Consider the following 16,674-nt stretch of genomic DNA (forward strand, 5'->3'; position numbering starts at 1 on the left):
AAAAGTGAGCACATGGCCATTAATTAAGAAAATGGAAAATCATCCATTGTCCAGCTGCACTGCAAATGATCTTAGTGCACCGGAAAGACCAGCATAAGGACACACTAAAACCATTTTTTAGCCGAGTTTACTAAAAGGACCCTATATAATTTGTTGTATATCACTAAACAAAGCAGCCTAGCTTAAATAACAAATATATCATATGAATTCTATGAGCATCGGAGCTGTTATCGTCATGGCTGGCGCTAAAAACTGCACTACGTTTTGTAAAAGAGGAGATAGTGCCCATTTTATCAAGCTGCACTACAAGTTTTTACTACTACTAGTATTAATTATTTCTATAGTGCTACTAATCATACTTTAGTGTGGTCTGGCATGGTAAAGGCTCTGACGCTCATAGAATTCCTGAGCGTCAGAGCATTTACCTCACCGACCTGCACATAAAATCTCTAGCGCAGCTTGATAAAAGAGGGGGATAATGTCATGAAAATATTACCCATCCATAGAGTCCAAATGGGACAATCCCATCACTCCTGCCTCACTGAACATAAGAATATAAGAATAGCCTTACTGGGTCAGACCAATGGTCTGTCAAGCCCAGTAGCCTGTTCTCACGGTGACCAATCCAGGTCACTAGTACCTGACCAAAACCCAAGGAGTAGCACTATTCCATGCAACTGATCCAGGGCAAGCAATGGCTTCCCCCGTGTCTTTCTCAATAACAGACTATGGACTTTTCCTCCAGGAAATTGTCCAAACCTTTCTTAAAACCAGCTATGGTCTCTGCTCTTACCATAACCTCTGGCAATGCATTCCAGAGCTTAACTATTCTCTGAGTGAAAAAAAAATGTCCTCCTGTTGGTTTTTCTCTGTAACTTCATCGAGTGTCCCCTAGTCTTTGTACTTTTTGATGGAGTGAAAAATTGATCTACTTGTATCCGTTCTACTCCAATGATGCCAAACTGAAAGAGGATAAGAATCTGAAAAGGGATTGAGGGGTAGGGGGGATAGTGCTAAGATATGGGAGATTTAATGGAATGTCTAAGACAGTTTTATCACAGATAAAAGAAGGGTTCAGAACTACAGGAAAAAAAAAAAAGAAAAAACTTTCATCTTTTTAACTTATTTTATTTCATTTAAAATAAAACTACATAACCAACAAAGTAAAATAATATGGAAAAAATGAAACAAAATAACAAGAAAAGAAAACAAAACTCATAGAATGGTATGGTGAAAGGTACAGAAAGGGTGGTAGATGCAGAGAACAGTCTCCCGGAAGATGTGGTGGAAACAGAGACTATGTCTGAATTCAAGAGGGTCTGGGATAGGCACGTGGGATCTCTCGGACAGAGAAATAAATAATGGTTACTGTGGACTAGATACCGTCATGTTTCTATGTTTCTAAGACAAAATTTTGCTCATGACTCTGATGATGTCGTAGAGAGCATCAGCCACATAATCCATTCCAGCTAATAGGAGCTGGGGCAAAGGCTCATCCTCTGCCAGCTCAAGCCCCCACAACAGGTATATGCCATTGAAATTGTTCCCAAAATGAAAATTCTAGGAGTTATAATTGATGAAAGATTAGAATTTAAGGATCATATCAACAATATAGTTAAAGTCTGTTTCTACAAATTACGTCTAATTCGATCTATATCCAAATTCCTTGAATCCAAATCTCGCAATATTTTAATTCATTCCTTAGTTATATCAAAAATAGATTATTGCAATTCTTTGTTGCTTAATATCACTCATAAGGAAAATACGACAACTGCAAATCGTTCAAAACACTGCTATAAAATTAATCTATGATGCCAGGAAATTTGACCATGTTACTCCATTTTTTAAAGATGCACATTGGCTCCCTATTTGCCAACGTATACAGTTTAAGGTTCTGCTACTTATATTTAAAAATTTGATATTCAATGAACCTCAGTGCATTTCTAAAATGCTAATTCCCTATAGTTCTGCACGTGCATTAAGATCATCTTCCCAAAATCTATTAGTTGTTCCCTCTTTAAAAATAATAGGCACTCGTAGATTAGATATGTTCTCGGTAGTGGGCCCCCAATGGTGGAACTCATTGCCTCAAAATATAAAAATTGAAAAAGACATTTCTTCCTTCAAGAAATCTCTGAAAACATTTCTTTTTAAACAGGCTTTTAATATATAAAATTTATCCTAATTTTTGTTTTAAGAATTTCCTTCCTCCTCAATGTTTTTCCCTTAAATGTGTTTCTCATTATAACAGATGTAACTTTAACCCCCCTTCCCTTCCAATTGTTGTTAGTCTTGTCTTACCTCTAATGTTTATATATATATTGTTTGTATTTTAACTTAACTTATTGTATTATTATGTACATCGCTTTGTATAAAGATATAGCGATTCATCAAATATTTAATAAACCTTGAAACCTTGAAACCATAAAGGAAGCTGCTGCTGCTGCTGCAGCTGCTTTGATTCCCAAGGCCAGTGTTTAAATTGTCTTTTAAGAATCACATCCATTCTGCAATCATGCATATCCTTTAATTCCATGCCTCCCTCATTTGTTAGGGACATGCGTTTGGTTACCTGAGCTATCAAGGATTCTACCGTGGGCTGAACGAACAGCTACTGACACTTCTGTGCCATTGGATACAGCCAAGCCATTGTCTTGGCTACTTTAAGGGACTCCTGAGGAGCATCCCAATGCTCCATGACTAATGCACTGATATCAGGATGCCAAGGAAACAAAGAAGACTAGTCTCTCACTCCACTCATTATAGAGCAAGGAGCAGAGGGAACATGCTGGGAGTCCAAGTTTAACTCCTGCAAAGAGTCAGTGTTAAGCTCTAACATAGCCAAGATTCTGAACAGCCAGCAGACCGTGAGGTCATTCCCTTGATCAAGAGCTACTATATTTTGCAAACTCGCACCTGCCTTTGACCCTGCTTCTCCCGACAGCAAAGGCATACAAATAGACTCTTCATACTCTTACGGCCTCTTTTACAAAGCTGCGCTAGCGTCCCTGAAGCCCATAGAGATTTAAAGGGCTTCGGGGCTGTTGCCACGTGGCAGCTGCTAGCATGGCTTTGTAAAAGAGGCCATTAGTCTTCCTCAGAAAGGTCTACCAGATCCTTCCCAGCTTCTGACACTGAGGTAGACATGCCCTTGGAGCCCAAGCCCCCTCGTGCGCCTCCTGGTATGCTACCAGGCATCCCCTGGGGATCTCATCCATCCAGATAAGCTCTCCACATCATATTGATAACTTTCAGAGAAAATGCCATATTAGGCAGCATGGAGTCTCCTTTAGATGAGTCCAGTTTGCATCTCTTGAGCTCTGCAGCCTCTGTGCTTAGGATGATTGTCATTCAGAGGCTCTGAGAGGGATTTACCCCAAACCGATGAAGTCCCTGACCATTCCTCAGCCCTAGAGAGCAAAGGGGAGGCTAAGCCATCCACTTCTGCCTCCCCCCCCCCCCGTGTGCTGCAAGGCACATGAACCAAGGATACTCTTTAGGTGCCCATCCAGTGCAAACCTGGCATGAATTAAGGGTATAAGGGCCTAAGGACTCCATCCTTCCCAGTTTTGAGACAAAATGAGATGATCTGAAGGTTCTGGAAAACTTTTTTAAAAAACGGGAAATCAAAGATGGCCACCACAGTAGTAGTGTTTTAACACCAAAAACAGCTCCAAAACGCTTTTACTAAAAAAAAATTTTTAAAAAGCAGAAAATGGATTTTAGAGATAGGGAAACCTAAAGGAATGGGCAGAAACCTGAAAAAAGGTTTTACAGACCCCCCTCCCCAATTTTCCTCATAGGCTGTAACAGCTTTGCTCACTGTGCCTTTGCTGGATATGTGCTGCAGCCTGCCTCAGTTCCTACAGTAGCTGGATCTTGGAGAAGAAATCACTGCCTCAAACAATGCCTCCAACACTGAATTTTAAGGCTGCCAGTTGGAGCCTTAAACCCCTGCAGATGCGAAAGGTGGGGTGGCAAAATATGGCTGGCACTCTGCAGAGCCCCACTGAGCCCCCTATGAATGCCTGACAGCCTGTGTTCAAGCCCTTGATATGCAGTAGATGAGCAATGCTAGAAGGGGAACAGATCCTGAGCTCCAGAAAAATTTCTGCAGACAGGACAACAAGTACAGAGGGACTGACCTGTCAGCTGCAGACCTCAGTCTGCTTCTCCTTTGTGCAATCAGACCTGAATCCTCAACAAGGGAAGCTCTGAGAACCATAAGCCAACAAAAATTGTGGAAAAGACAAAAAAGAAATATATAGAGCAGATCAAAAAGACTCCTTCTGGCTCATGTGCAGAAGAAAAAACTGAAGGGGGTAGCAGAACCCTCTAATGATGGAGGAGGAATTCAAATGCTGCATGGCTCACAAGCATAAGGATATTACCCATCAGTCCAAATTGACATACCTATTACACTAGAAATGGTCTTTACTGAATTTTCTCTCTTTCTTGAAGTTGTAAGCTTTCTATCTTTCCATTACAGTGAAGCTCCTGATACAGTGAGCATTTGTTTGGCAAGAAGCAATTGGCTACAGTATATAAATTTTTTATTAGAGGATGCAAATGAAAGCCAGGACTAGCCAATATGCTATACCAAGTCCTAGTAACATATGTACAGTCTATATTTGCATGTGTAAGAGGGTGGAAGTTAAGCATTAGTGGGGTTTGCTCTGGCTTTTTCCAGTGTTTATGAATAGTCTGCCTGTTACAGGCATATGGTTTGTGGTTTGCTGCCTTGCCTCTGAGCACATTTTGTGAAGGGCTGAATAATTTATGCCCAGTACAGCATAAATGAAATTTTAAATACAGAAAGTCTTTTGCTGCCACCTTCTGTTTCAACTCAATATAGTGAACTTGTGCTGACTGAATAGTCGCAGAAAGCAGCTTCACTACAGAATGTATTAAATCTTAGGGTCATCCTGACACCATGGAATATCAGGTTTAGTTTTTTTTTTTAATTTGCTTATCTGCTTAAGGGCATAAAGACCATACAAGCGGGTTACAATTGAAAATGTGAAATATAGAAAAGAATGTCATAATATAATAGGAAAGTTACCTTCTCCTTTACAAAGCGGTGCTAGCGTTTTTAGCGCCGGCCGGGGCGGTAACAGCTCGGACACTCATAGGAATTCTATGAGCGTTGGAGCTGTTACCGCGGTGGCCGGTGCTAAAATCCCTAGCGTGGCTTTGTAAAGGAGGGGGTTAAAAAAGAAATATCTAAATCCCAATATTCCCCCGGCTCTCAGATTAAAGACCACCGGCAGAACATAGCTCTCAATAACTGTTAATTCTGGAAAAGCTTCACAGAATAAATGTGCTTGAAGCTGTTGCTTAATCAGAAAGAATGTCAGAACAATATGCATGGTTTCGGGCAACCGATTTGAGAGCCCAGGACCCACCATTGACTACAAAACACCTCTAAAAGTGGCATTAGGAACCGAGGGCACCTGCAGTAGGAAATGCTGCAAAGAACGCAATAATAATGAAGGCACATATTGCAGAATATAACAGGATAATAAAGGTGGAAATCACCCAAATGTGCTTGAAATCTAACCTAAATAGAACAATGAAACAAGTGGGGAAGGAACTGTACACATCAGCATCTATAACAACTATGGTTTATTAAGGATAAATCATCTGTTAAAACATAACACATCTATAATAATAAAATGCTAAGCGCGCATGCGCACTCTTAATGCCGTGTTGCCTGATCTGTAGTTCCATGGCCGGCAGAGTGCGCATGCACGCTTACCACGCATTTCTCTGGCCACACAAAGTTCATTTTTTTGTTCAAAGCCCTCGCCGCGGCTTCTCTGTCAATCTTCACCAGAGTCGGAGAAGACTTCCGACTCTGGCGGGGATCGAGAGAGGAGACCCAGCGTCGGCTTTGAACTAAAAAATGAACTTTGTCTGGCCGGAGCCAGCAAGCTCGCTGCGAGACAGAGAGATGGCATCTGAATATTAACGGAGCGTGAGCGTAGGGGGCCTGGCTCCCCAGCTACTGTGTCCAGAACACGACGTCGAAAGTGGAAGATGGCGGTGGGTTGGTTCACCTCACGGCAGATGCGCAGGAACCGGCTCTAACAGGCTCACTCTCCCTCTTCCCCGTGCTCTCTGCTGTCCCCAGGTGTTTACCATCTTGCCAGCTCCCTCCTCTGTCTTGCGGCAGAGTTAGCGCATTTGTGCAGCCCCAGAAACATTTTTTTCGGCCAATGCGGCCCAGGGAAGCCAAAGGTTGGACACTCCTACTCTAAACGGTACCGTTCCCTCAGATTTTTGCAGCCCAAATGCATGACCTTGCATTTCTTAGCATTAAATTTTAGCTGCCAAATTTCAGATCATTCTTCAAGCTTCACCAGGTCTTTCTTTCATGTCATTCACACCATCCTGGGTATCTACTCTATTGCAGATTTTGGAATCATCCGCAAAGAGGTAAATCTTACTCTTCAGCAATTTTGTTTATAAAAATGTTAAAAAGAACAGGCCCAAGAACAGAATCTTGAGGCATACCACTGGTAACATCCCTTTCCTCAGAGTGATCTCCATTGATCACTACCCTCTGTGGCCTTCCACTCAGCCAGTTCTTGACCAAGCCAATCACATTGGGACCCATCCCAAGGGCACTCAGTTTATTTATTAGACCTCTGTGTGGAACACTGTCAAAGGCTTTGCTAAAATCTAAATACACCACATCTAGCACACTCCATCTATCCAATTCTCTGGTTACCCAGTCAAAGAAATTGATCAGATTTGTCTGACAAGACCTACCTCACCTCTAATGAATCCATGTTCTTCCGATCCTGAAATCCACAGGTTTCCAGAAACTTAACCATTCTCTATTTTAAAAGTGTTTCCATTAATTTGCTTACCACAGAAGTCAGACTTACCGGCCTATAATTCCCTACTTCTTCCTTACTTCCACTTTTGTAGAGAGGTACTACATACACCCTTCTCCAGTCCTCCGGTACCACTCCTAACTCTACTGTAGAGACTCACTGAAAAGGTCAGTCAGTGGAGCCACCAGAATTTCCCTAAGTTCCTTCAGCCCCCTCTGAAGTACACCATCCAGCCCTATCGGTTTGTCTACCTTTATTTTAGCTAGCTCCTCACGAACACAACCTTCTGAAAAATCAATCAGGGTTTACCATTCCTCCATCCCTATTCACGTTTGTCTTCTGCAGTCCTGCTCCCGGTGCTTCAGCCGTGAACACAGAACAGAAATATTTAAGCAATTCAGCCTTTTCTTTATCAGCTTCTACATATTTCTCCCCTTCATCTTTGAGTCTCACAATGCCACTTTTGCATTTCTTCCTATCACTAATATATCGTGTCAGCTATTTTTTCTTCTATTTGCATATTTGTTTTCCTGACTACACGACTAGCCTCTCTTAACTTTTCCAGATATTTTTACCTGTCTTCCTCTTCTGCAATCTTTAGTAGTTTATGAAAGCTAACCTTTTTCTCCTTACCTTCTCAGCTACTACTTTTGAGAACCAGAGCGGTCTTTTTTCCTCTTAATTTTACTTACTTGCCTCACAAAAAGGTTTGTTGCTCTTACAATCGCTCATTTCAGTTTTGCCCACTGCATTTCCACTCCTTCCAGATGTTCACATCCAGATAATTCCTTGACTTTATCCCCCATCTGAACAAAGTTAGTTTTTTTAAAAGTCTAGAACCTTTGCTTTTGAATGAGCCTTCTCTATACCCATCTTAATTTTAAACCATACCATGCAGTGATCACTGTATGCTAGATGATCACCCACTGTAACACTTTCCCTGTTTGTAAGCACTATGCCCAGTATGATACCATCCTGCCTGGATTCCATTACCAACTGATGGAACAGTTTTCCTTGTAGCAAATCCAGGATCTCTCTACTTCTAGAAGACCCTGCAGATACCCCAATCATCTGGCATGTTAAAATCACCTATTAGTAAAACTTCCCCTTTTTTAGATATATTCTCAATGTCTATTATTAAATCTCTGTCCACTTCTTCCGTCTCTGAAGGAGGCCTGTATATCACACCAATGTAAATATATTCACTATTCCCTCTTTCCAAATTGTTCCACAGTGCTTCTTTCTTGCCTTGCAGATCCTGTAATTGTGTGGCTTTAATATGATCTTTAACATATAACACTACTCCCCCTCCTTTTCTTCATACTCTGTCTTTCCTGAACAGATTTTAGCCCAGTATAACTACAGTAAAAGATTGGATTGCGAGTAACTTGGTTTGTAAGTGTTTTGCAAGACAAGCAAAACATTTTATTAAATTTTAACTTGCTAAACAACAAATGTTTTGCAATACAAGTACATATAGTATACACACATCACATCAACACAATTGAGCCAATGGCTCTTCTCTCTCTGACACTGCAGGAGTGAAGTAACTGTTCTTTTTTTTTTTTTTTTTCTAATCTGCAACCTTTATTTTATTTTTTTTATTTTTTTTTTACACAGTATCTCTCAATTGCTGTAGCAGTATCCACGACTTAGAAAAATGCAAAACCTTTTTATGTGGAAAAACAGTTGACAGGGAGAAGGTAAGAGCAGAAGCTGAGAAACCATAGCACTGGTTCGTTTTTTGTTTGTTTGTCATTTTTTGCATTAATATTACTGTCCTGAAGTTATTTTTACAAACATTTTCAGCAGTTAGCTCAAACAGTGGGCAATATGACAGACCAATCAGAAATTCTCAATATTATCCTGGAGAATTTATGCACATCTCTTAAGATGTTTAAAAAAACGGTGTTCCTTCTAGCCCAGCTTTCAGACATTTCTGTGTCTGATGTACCGTAAAGGAAAAGCTCACAATTATTTTTTCTTCTTTTTCTTATCTGTAGCAAGCCTTTGTTTCAGCTCTTCTTCAGGAAGTGATCCTAACTTTGCTTTCTTCGCTTTCTTTACTTTTTCTTTCAAAGCTTCAATGTCTATCTTTGTCTCGGTGTAAACTTTTTTAGTTCTCATCACAGGTTTTTCCTTTGGTGGAATGAAAGCTTGGTTTCTCTCTTGCTGTCTTCTACTAACTGCTTCTGCTTGTTTTGCCTTTATCTCTTGTAGTTTCTTCTGTCTCTTCTGGCTTTCCTTCAGAAAATATTCACCACTTGCCAGTTCTTTATCAGTCTGGCTTTCTGGCTGAGGCGGTGGGAATGGAGTATATTCTTTTTTCACATTTTTCTTCTTGGGTTCCTTGCGTTTGTTCAGGTTTTTGTGCTTAAACTTTGGCAAAAATCTCTCCCAGTTCTGTGACCTTAATTCAGAATCTTTTGACAATTCACACTTAATCATCAAAGTCTTAATGTTATATATAGGATGAATATTTTTCATAGTATCCATAACTACTTTTCGAACCTCCTTGAGGCCATTAAAAGGTCCCAAAGTCGAAACTGTATTTCCCTGAACCATGATGTAACAGTTTGTTAAAAGTTCCAGAGCCTTCAGAGTAGATCCTTTGGGTCCAAGAAGCCTCTGTCTTCTTTTTATAAATCTCTCTCGATTTCTCACCAACGTGCCTATTTTAATAATATCGCATGCCATGTCATCCTGAAGAATTCGCACTGCCTGTTCAAATGGAACACTTCTTGCTAACAACTTTATTAAGTCTCTGGCCCGGACGATCATATATGGATCAAAGGTTTTCCTGGTTGTGGTTACTGTCATGCTTCCCTCAATGAGATCCAGTGTTGCACCAATATGATGCTCATGCAGGGCTTTCTGCACCAGTGGCCAGCATTCTTTCAAGTAGGCTTCTCTGTATTTAGGGAACAATGATGCAAAGCTGCTTTCTTCAAGCAGACCTTTAGGATTATCCTCTTTTGTAAAGGCTGCTTCTTTCCATCCTTCAGGTACAGTAAGAAGTTCAGATTCATTTGCCCGAAGGCTCTCCGTCTTCCTGCTGGTCTTGGTCCTGGCACCAGACGAGGAGGCGGCCATGTTGTTGCTCCTTCGTGCTGCGTCGAAGTGACTGTTCTAAACAAGCGAGGTCTTGCTCTACGAATACATATAGTATACATGCGTCACATCATCACAACTGAGCCGATGGTTCTTCTCTCTCTGATGCTGCGGGAGTGTAGTAACTGTTCTAAACAAGGGGTGTCTTGCAATACTAGTACATACATATTTTGTATTAAAGTTTTTGGGTTGTGGAATGAATCGTCTGAGTTTCCATTATTTCTTATGGGGAAATTTGCTTTGATATACGAGTGTTTTGGATTACAAGCATGGTTTCGGAACAAATTATGCTCGCAAACCAAGGTTTTACTGTACATCCCAGTCATGGTTCTCCATGAACCACCTCTCCGTGATTGCCACTAGAGAACGTCATGGTGGCTGATGCTCACGGCTAGACATGGGTAACCCGCCGAAATGGGGAGCAAAAAAATAGTAGTCTCCACAGTGAAGGGAACACATGCAGTGATGGATCGCATGGTCCAGGAGCCCCCTCCCGCCTGATTGCCATGTCCTGCCATCTCCCTCCCTCCCTCACCCTTACCTTATGTGCCAAATTTAATTGTTCTTCTCCCAGCGGCACGCTTTCAACAAGTCACACATGAGTGTGGCTACTTTAGTTGAATCTTCTCCTCTGACGCAACTGGAAACAGGAAGTTGCATCAGGAGATTCAACTGAAGCAGCCTTGCGCACGCGACTTGTTGAACACATGTCGCTGGGAGAAGAACAATTAAATTTTCCACATAAGGTGAGGGGAAGGGAGGGAGGGATGGAGATGGTGGGACACAGCAATCGGGCGGGAAGGGGGCTGCTGGACCATGTGATCCATGACTATTCATGTTCCCTCACATTAGGAAGGGGGGAATGAAAGGGAAAGAGATACTGGGCCAAGTGGATGAAGAGGGAGACAAATATTGAACCCACAGCAGGAAAGAGAAAGGGGAGGACAGGCAGATGAGCCAGATGCTGGAAGCGGAGGGAGAAAGAGGGAAAGAAGCTAGATGGGGTTGGAGAGGAGAGAGACACATTGGTGTGGAAGAGGAAGAGGGGGGAAATCAGGTCTTAGGAAGGTAACAGAAATAGAGGATAAATTATGTGCATGGGGGCATAGGGACAGAGACATAAAGGGGAGATACATGGGGATAGTATATGGATACAGGGAGGGCAATGCCAGACACAGGAGGGAGTATACAGATACAGAGGGGAGATATTAGAAATGGGGAAAATAGGAACACAGAAGGGAAATGGTTTGTGCGGATGGGATCAGATGGTTTGCAGGGACGAGGACCGAGCTTGTGGGGATGGGGTGGGGACGAGGACTAAGCTTGTGGAGATGGGATGGGGATGAGAATATCACCTGCACACCTATCTGCTTCACCTTCTCTCTCAGAGCCAAAAAGTTGCTTTTGATACGTTCGCAGGGGTACCTGGCAGCATCATTAGCGCCAATGTGAATGAGTAGCATCAGATAATAGTCATCAGGATTGGTGAGTCTCAGCAAGCTCTCCGTAACATCTTGGATTTTGGCACCAGGCAGACAGTTGTTTTTTTTTTAATTTGCTACTATAACAGCTGTGAAAGCGGCCCGTCAGGTTTAACGCAAAATTTTGAGAATCTAGTCATAAGATGTTTAATTGACCTAATATGAAGATCAGAACTGCAGTGATTCTTTTGTGCAGGTCTCCTGACAATGCTAGGAAGTCCATTTTAAAGCTTAAAAGCTAGACTTGCTATACAGGGCTGCCACCTAAGGGAGAGCTGTCATTTGTTTAGTCTATAACAGTATGCAGTACAGAAGGCATACAGTATAACCAGGTAATCAAAATGAAATATGCCATTCCTTGAGACTTTATGTAACACTTTGATGTACAAATCTACAAACATGGTGTGCCGACTTTATGTTTAATGGTGATGTCAGCAATGACATGCTTTTCAGCATTAGCCTGATGTAACACTCTGTCCACAATTGTTCATGATGTCAACATATAAAACTTTAGTTGAAAGGAAATAGCATGAGCAAGAATAAAAATTAAAATATTGTCATAATTGGATGACTCAACAATTGGTGTTGGGACTACAAGAATGTACAATAAAGTGGTTAATATATCATTTTGGCAGTGTTGGTAGTTAAAAGAGAAAAGTTATAATAGAAAAAGCTACACAGTCAATTGCAGAAAAAAAGAGAGCACAAAGTATACCTGGCTAACAAGAAATAAATAGTCATAGAAAGAAGCAAATGTTATTGAAGGCCCCCAAATGGCCTATGTTTCAGCAAACTGTTTCCATCAGGGGTCTACAAAAATAAAATAAATACATATGCATTACAATATAAATTATATCACCAATATAAACAACAGAAATATAAGTATAGCTGGACAGTGGTATACCTGATGCGGCAGGAACTCGGGCCAGAACATCCCCTCCACTGGCCGGAATACCCCCTCATCAAAGTGTCAAAGCTGTTCCTGGAAGAGGCGGTCAGAAAATACTGCGAATGACTGAGTCTGCAAATTGTGAACAGTGAATTCATGGGGGTATACTCCAGGGAATTATACACCAAAATAATAATCATCTTTTAATAGACAATAAAAAAAACCTCACTATATCCCTTACACTCTGCGTTAATACGTTCATATCTGTACGTACTGCATACATTCACCCACCAAAAAGTATAATTTATTCTATCATGGGTTTTCCAATTACTTCTTGTGGGCTGTATGTTTTATTCTGATTTAAAAAATTTGCTGTATGTATCCTTGTCTATATTTCTTGAATTGTTTGAATGTAAATTCAGTTAAATGCAATCAAAAATAAAACAAAACAAAAAACTTATATATCACCTACTGCTTGATAACTGACCCTTATTTACTTTTCCAGAAGAATTTATAAGCTTAATCAGATATAAGCTTGGTTCTTTTTCATCAGACTCTTTCAACAGGCTACACAAAATATTCAGTTGGTGGCATTCAAAGCCTCAGACCTGAGACCCATCATAAAACTCGTTCTATTTACTTTTTCCCTGAATTTGTTTGAAAACCATTTTTGCTGAGTTTAAACCTATGCAGATAAATATGTTTTAAAAATCAGAACTGTAGGATACTACATAGGGAATTGAACGGGGGTGGGGGGGAGATTTTAGTTCCTCATCAGATTGTTGGCTTTTTCTCCTAGTTCCAGACATTTTTTTCAGTTCAGTTCACATATTTATTTTAATTTTTAATTTTTTTATGTAAACAAATCATAACACACATATGTACACCAATGTGCATTACATTGATTTTATGTGCATATAGAGGCCCTTTAAATGGGCTTAGTGGGCCTGGTTTTATAAATGGTGCCTAAATCAGTAGGAGCCTAGAAAAATGGTGCCTACCACATGTCAATCAAATTTAGGCGCCATTTGTAGATGCCAGTAGGTCGCATAATCCACCCCCCCCCCCACCCTTTACAAAACTGTGATAGTAGTTTTTAGCGCAGGCTGGCATGCTGAATGCTCTGCACTGCTCCCGATGCTCATAGGAACTCAATGAGTGTCAGGAGCATCACAGAGCATTCAGCGCACTGGCCTGCGCTAAAAACCGCTATCGCAGTTTTGTAAAAGGGGGGAATGTTAGGCACTGGCATATTAGTCCAGGGTTTTCTTGGCCTAATTTATCAGCACACAACATCAATGCCTACTGGCACTTAAGGTGCCAAACCCTGCCCCCTAACCATGCCCACTGTTTGTGTAGGAACAGGTAGGTACCTCAGTGTAGATGCCTATATACTGAGTTTTTAGCGCATGCAGGAAATTACCGCACGCTACACCGCATGCTACGCGGCTAGAACTAATGCCAGCTCAATGCTGGCGTTAAGGTCTAGTGCACACAGCAATGTAGTGTGCGCTATTCCGCGCATTAAGGCCCTAACGCAGCTTAGTAAAAGGAGCCCTAGGTGCCTATTGGCAGATGCCATTTATAGAATCAGGGCCAGTGTATCCTAACATGGTACCTTCCTGCACACTAAGCCAATTTCTAATATGTCCAAAAAATAGGGCATTTTCTATTTTTTGTTTACAGATTGTGTACTGTAGTTATAGCAACTGCAAATAAGTAATGAAGGAGCACTTACCACCTCTTGTTCAGTAGGTGCAATGAGATCCTGTGTTAACCTTGCATTATTCACTTAGTAATGAGAGGATGCTGCCTGAATAGCTCTGGCACCAAGAACAGTGGAGGCAACAAGGAAATGGCCCCAGCCAATCATGCACAAGCAACTTTACGAAAAATCTCCTAAATGACTCAGTACGGACCACGTTTCAGCTTGAGGGCCTACCCGTACAAATCTTTCTCCTCAATAACTGATCTGTTGAGCTGTTAATCACTAGCTTCCACCCTGTTAAGATCATTCTATTTGTACCTTCTTTTAATCTTTGTAAACCGCATAGAACTTCACGGTCCTGCGGTATATAAACTGTTGTTATTATTATTTATTACATCAGGAATCTGATGGTAATATAATGAACAATTTGATATAGCACTCAATATCCTCAAAAGACAAATCCTGCTGATGAAAACAACTTTATGAGGGCTTCTAAGTTTGACCACATTACGCCCATTTTGAGTAGTCTTCACTGGCTGCCAATTGCTTCGCGTATTGAGTTCAAAACATTAGGTTTGATTTTTAAGTTACTGAATGACAGGAGTCCGGTTGTGTTAAGCTCTCATTTTCAGCTTTATCAGCCATTACGAGAACAAGATGTGTTTGGAAGTGCCGTCCATGAAAACTGTGAAGCTCCTCAATCTTCATCTTTCCAATGATGACTGTGCAGAGAGTTTTATTGTGGACTGCATTACCTTTTGAAATAAAGAGTGTGTCCGGTGTGGTGCTGTAATTTAGGAAGCTGGAAAAGACTATGCTATTCAAGAGAGAATGTTCTTGAAAGTTCAGGATTAAATGTACTGTATTGTGGCTTCGGAAACTAAGTAAGATGATGTTTTTTGAGAGAGAATTTTTTTTGTGTGTTTTGTACTTTCCCCTTCCTTTACAAAGCCACACTAGCGATTTTAGCTCTAGCCACCGCAGTAACAGCTCATATACTCATAGGAATTTGATGAGCATCGGAGCTGTTACTACGGCGGCAGGCGCTAAAAATGTTAGTGTGGCTTTGTAAAGGAGGGGGTTTGTTTATTAATTCTATTTTATTATGTATGTTTTACTATACCTCGCACAGAATTGATGGATGTTGCGAGTAACATTTTAAATAAATAAACTTTCACAGTATATGTACATGTGATTTAAAATACCATAAACAAAACCCCGGTAAAATTGCGGTGAAAGTTATGCTTGGTAATACTTGCTAAAGGAAACATTGTGACTTTCACTGTGATTTTACCGGCATCTTGTTTATGGCATTTTAGACCCCATTATATTACCTTCAGACTCTTGATGCAGGCCCTCAAGCCAAAACACAGCATGTGTTGAGTCTTTTAGGAGACTTTAATTATTAGAGTTATTTCCACACCATTGGTTGACTGTTTCCTTGTTGCCTCCACTGTTCATGGTGCTGTTGTTGGAGTTCTGTTCTTCTAACTAACCTAAACTAAACCTTAAGTTTGTATACTGCATCATCTTCATAAAGATAGAGCTTGGCACGGTTTACAGGTAAATTCAATAAATGAGGAAAAGACATAATTAGAAATTAGAAGTTATGAAGAGCTTTACATTTTAAATAGATAGCTTTACATTTTGGAGAAAAGCCAGGTTTTCAGATGCTTTCGGAATAATTGAAATGAGCCTAGGTTCAACAGCAGGGCAGGGAGGTTATTCCAAATCTCAGTGAATTTGAAGAAAAGGGATTTCCCTAATTTACCTGCATACATGACGCCTTTTAACGAGGGGAAAAATAGTTTGAGTTTGTGGGCAGATCTGGTAGTGTCAGGTCTCGAAGAATTCCAGGATAGTGGAATTAGGGGAGGAAGAATGCCATGTAGGATCTTGAATATTAGGCAGCTACATTTAAAGTGAATCCTAGAAATCACCGGAAGCCAGTGAAGTTTTGACAGAAGCGGGAAAACATGGTCAAATTTGCTTTTTGCGAAGATCAACCTAGCTGCAGTGCTCTGGATCCACTGAAGTCTTTGAAGATTTTAATTAGTTAGACTTAGATAGATGGAATTACAATAGTCCAGTCAGGAAAGAATGATTGATTGTACAAGGACAGCAAAATGTTGTTGGCGGAAGCAGGATCTCACTTTCCTCAACATGTGAAGATTAAAAAACATTTTTTTACCAGAGAGTTCAGATGATCATTAAAGGAAAGTGTAGAGTCAATAATGATGCCCAAAACTTTGCTTGAGAATTCGATCTGCAGTGTGGGACCAGAAGGTAGTGGAATGAGCGTGGGTAACTGATCTAATTTTGGGCCTAGCCAAAGTAGTTTTGTTTTGGACTCATTCAGCTTCATTTGTACAGAGAAGGCCCAGGATTGGAGTTTCGTTTTGCAAGCTGTTAGGTTCAAATTTATCTCGAGAAGGACAAGGATGTCATCTGCATATGTAAATAGAGTTTCAAAGGGAGATGGAAGAATTTCAAAGAAGACATATAAAAGTTGAAAAGAATAGGGGACAGAGGTGATCCCTGGGGAACACCACATAGCAGACTCCAAGGAGAAGACATGGTTCCATTCATGTTAACAGTGTAAGAGCGGGATCGTAAAAATTTCGAGAACTAGTCTAAGACTGT

The 16,674-nt window shown here is 40.8% G+C and overlaps 1 protein-coding gene across 1 annotated transcript; it reads right to left on the reverse strand.

Moving 5' to 3' along the window:
* Positions 1–8,429: 8,429 nt before the first annotated feature.
* On the reverse strand, positions 8,430–9,977 carry LOC117366920 (KRR1 small subunit processome component homolog). Its single transcript, XM_033958960.1, has one exon. It carries the CDS (start codon positions 9,933–9,935, stop codon positions 8,817–8,819), a length of 1,119 nt encoding a protein of 372 aa, XP_033814851.1. The 5' UTR covers positions 9,936–9,977; the 3' UTR covers positions 8,430–8,816.
* Between the last annotated feature and the right edge of the window lie 6,697 nt (positions 9,978–16,674).

Source organism: Geotrypetes seraphini, chromosome 9, assembly GCF_902459505.1.
Source record: "Geotrypetes seraphini chromosome 9, aGeoSer1.1, whole genome shotgun sequence".
Taxonomy (NCBI): Eukaryota; Metazoa; Chordata; class Amphibia; order Gymnophiona; family Dermophiidae; genus Geotrypetes; species Geotrypetes seraphini.

Bases quoted from the DNA above. Each gene is read 5' to 3' on its own strand.
- LOC117366920 (XM_033958960.1), bottom strand. From the start codon at position 9,935: ATGGCCGCCTCCTCGTCTGGTGCCAGGACCAAGACCAGCAGGAAGACG.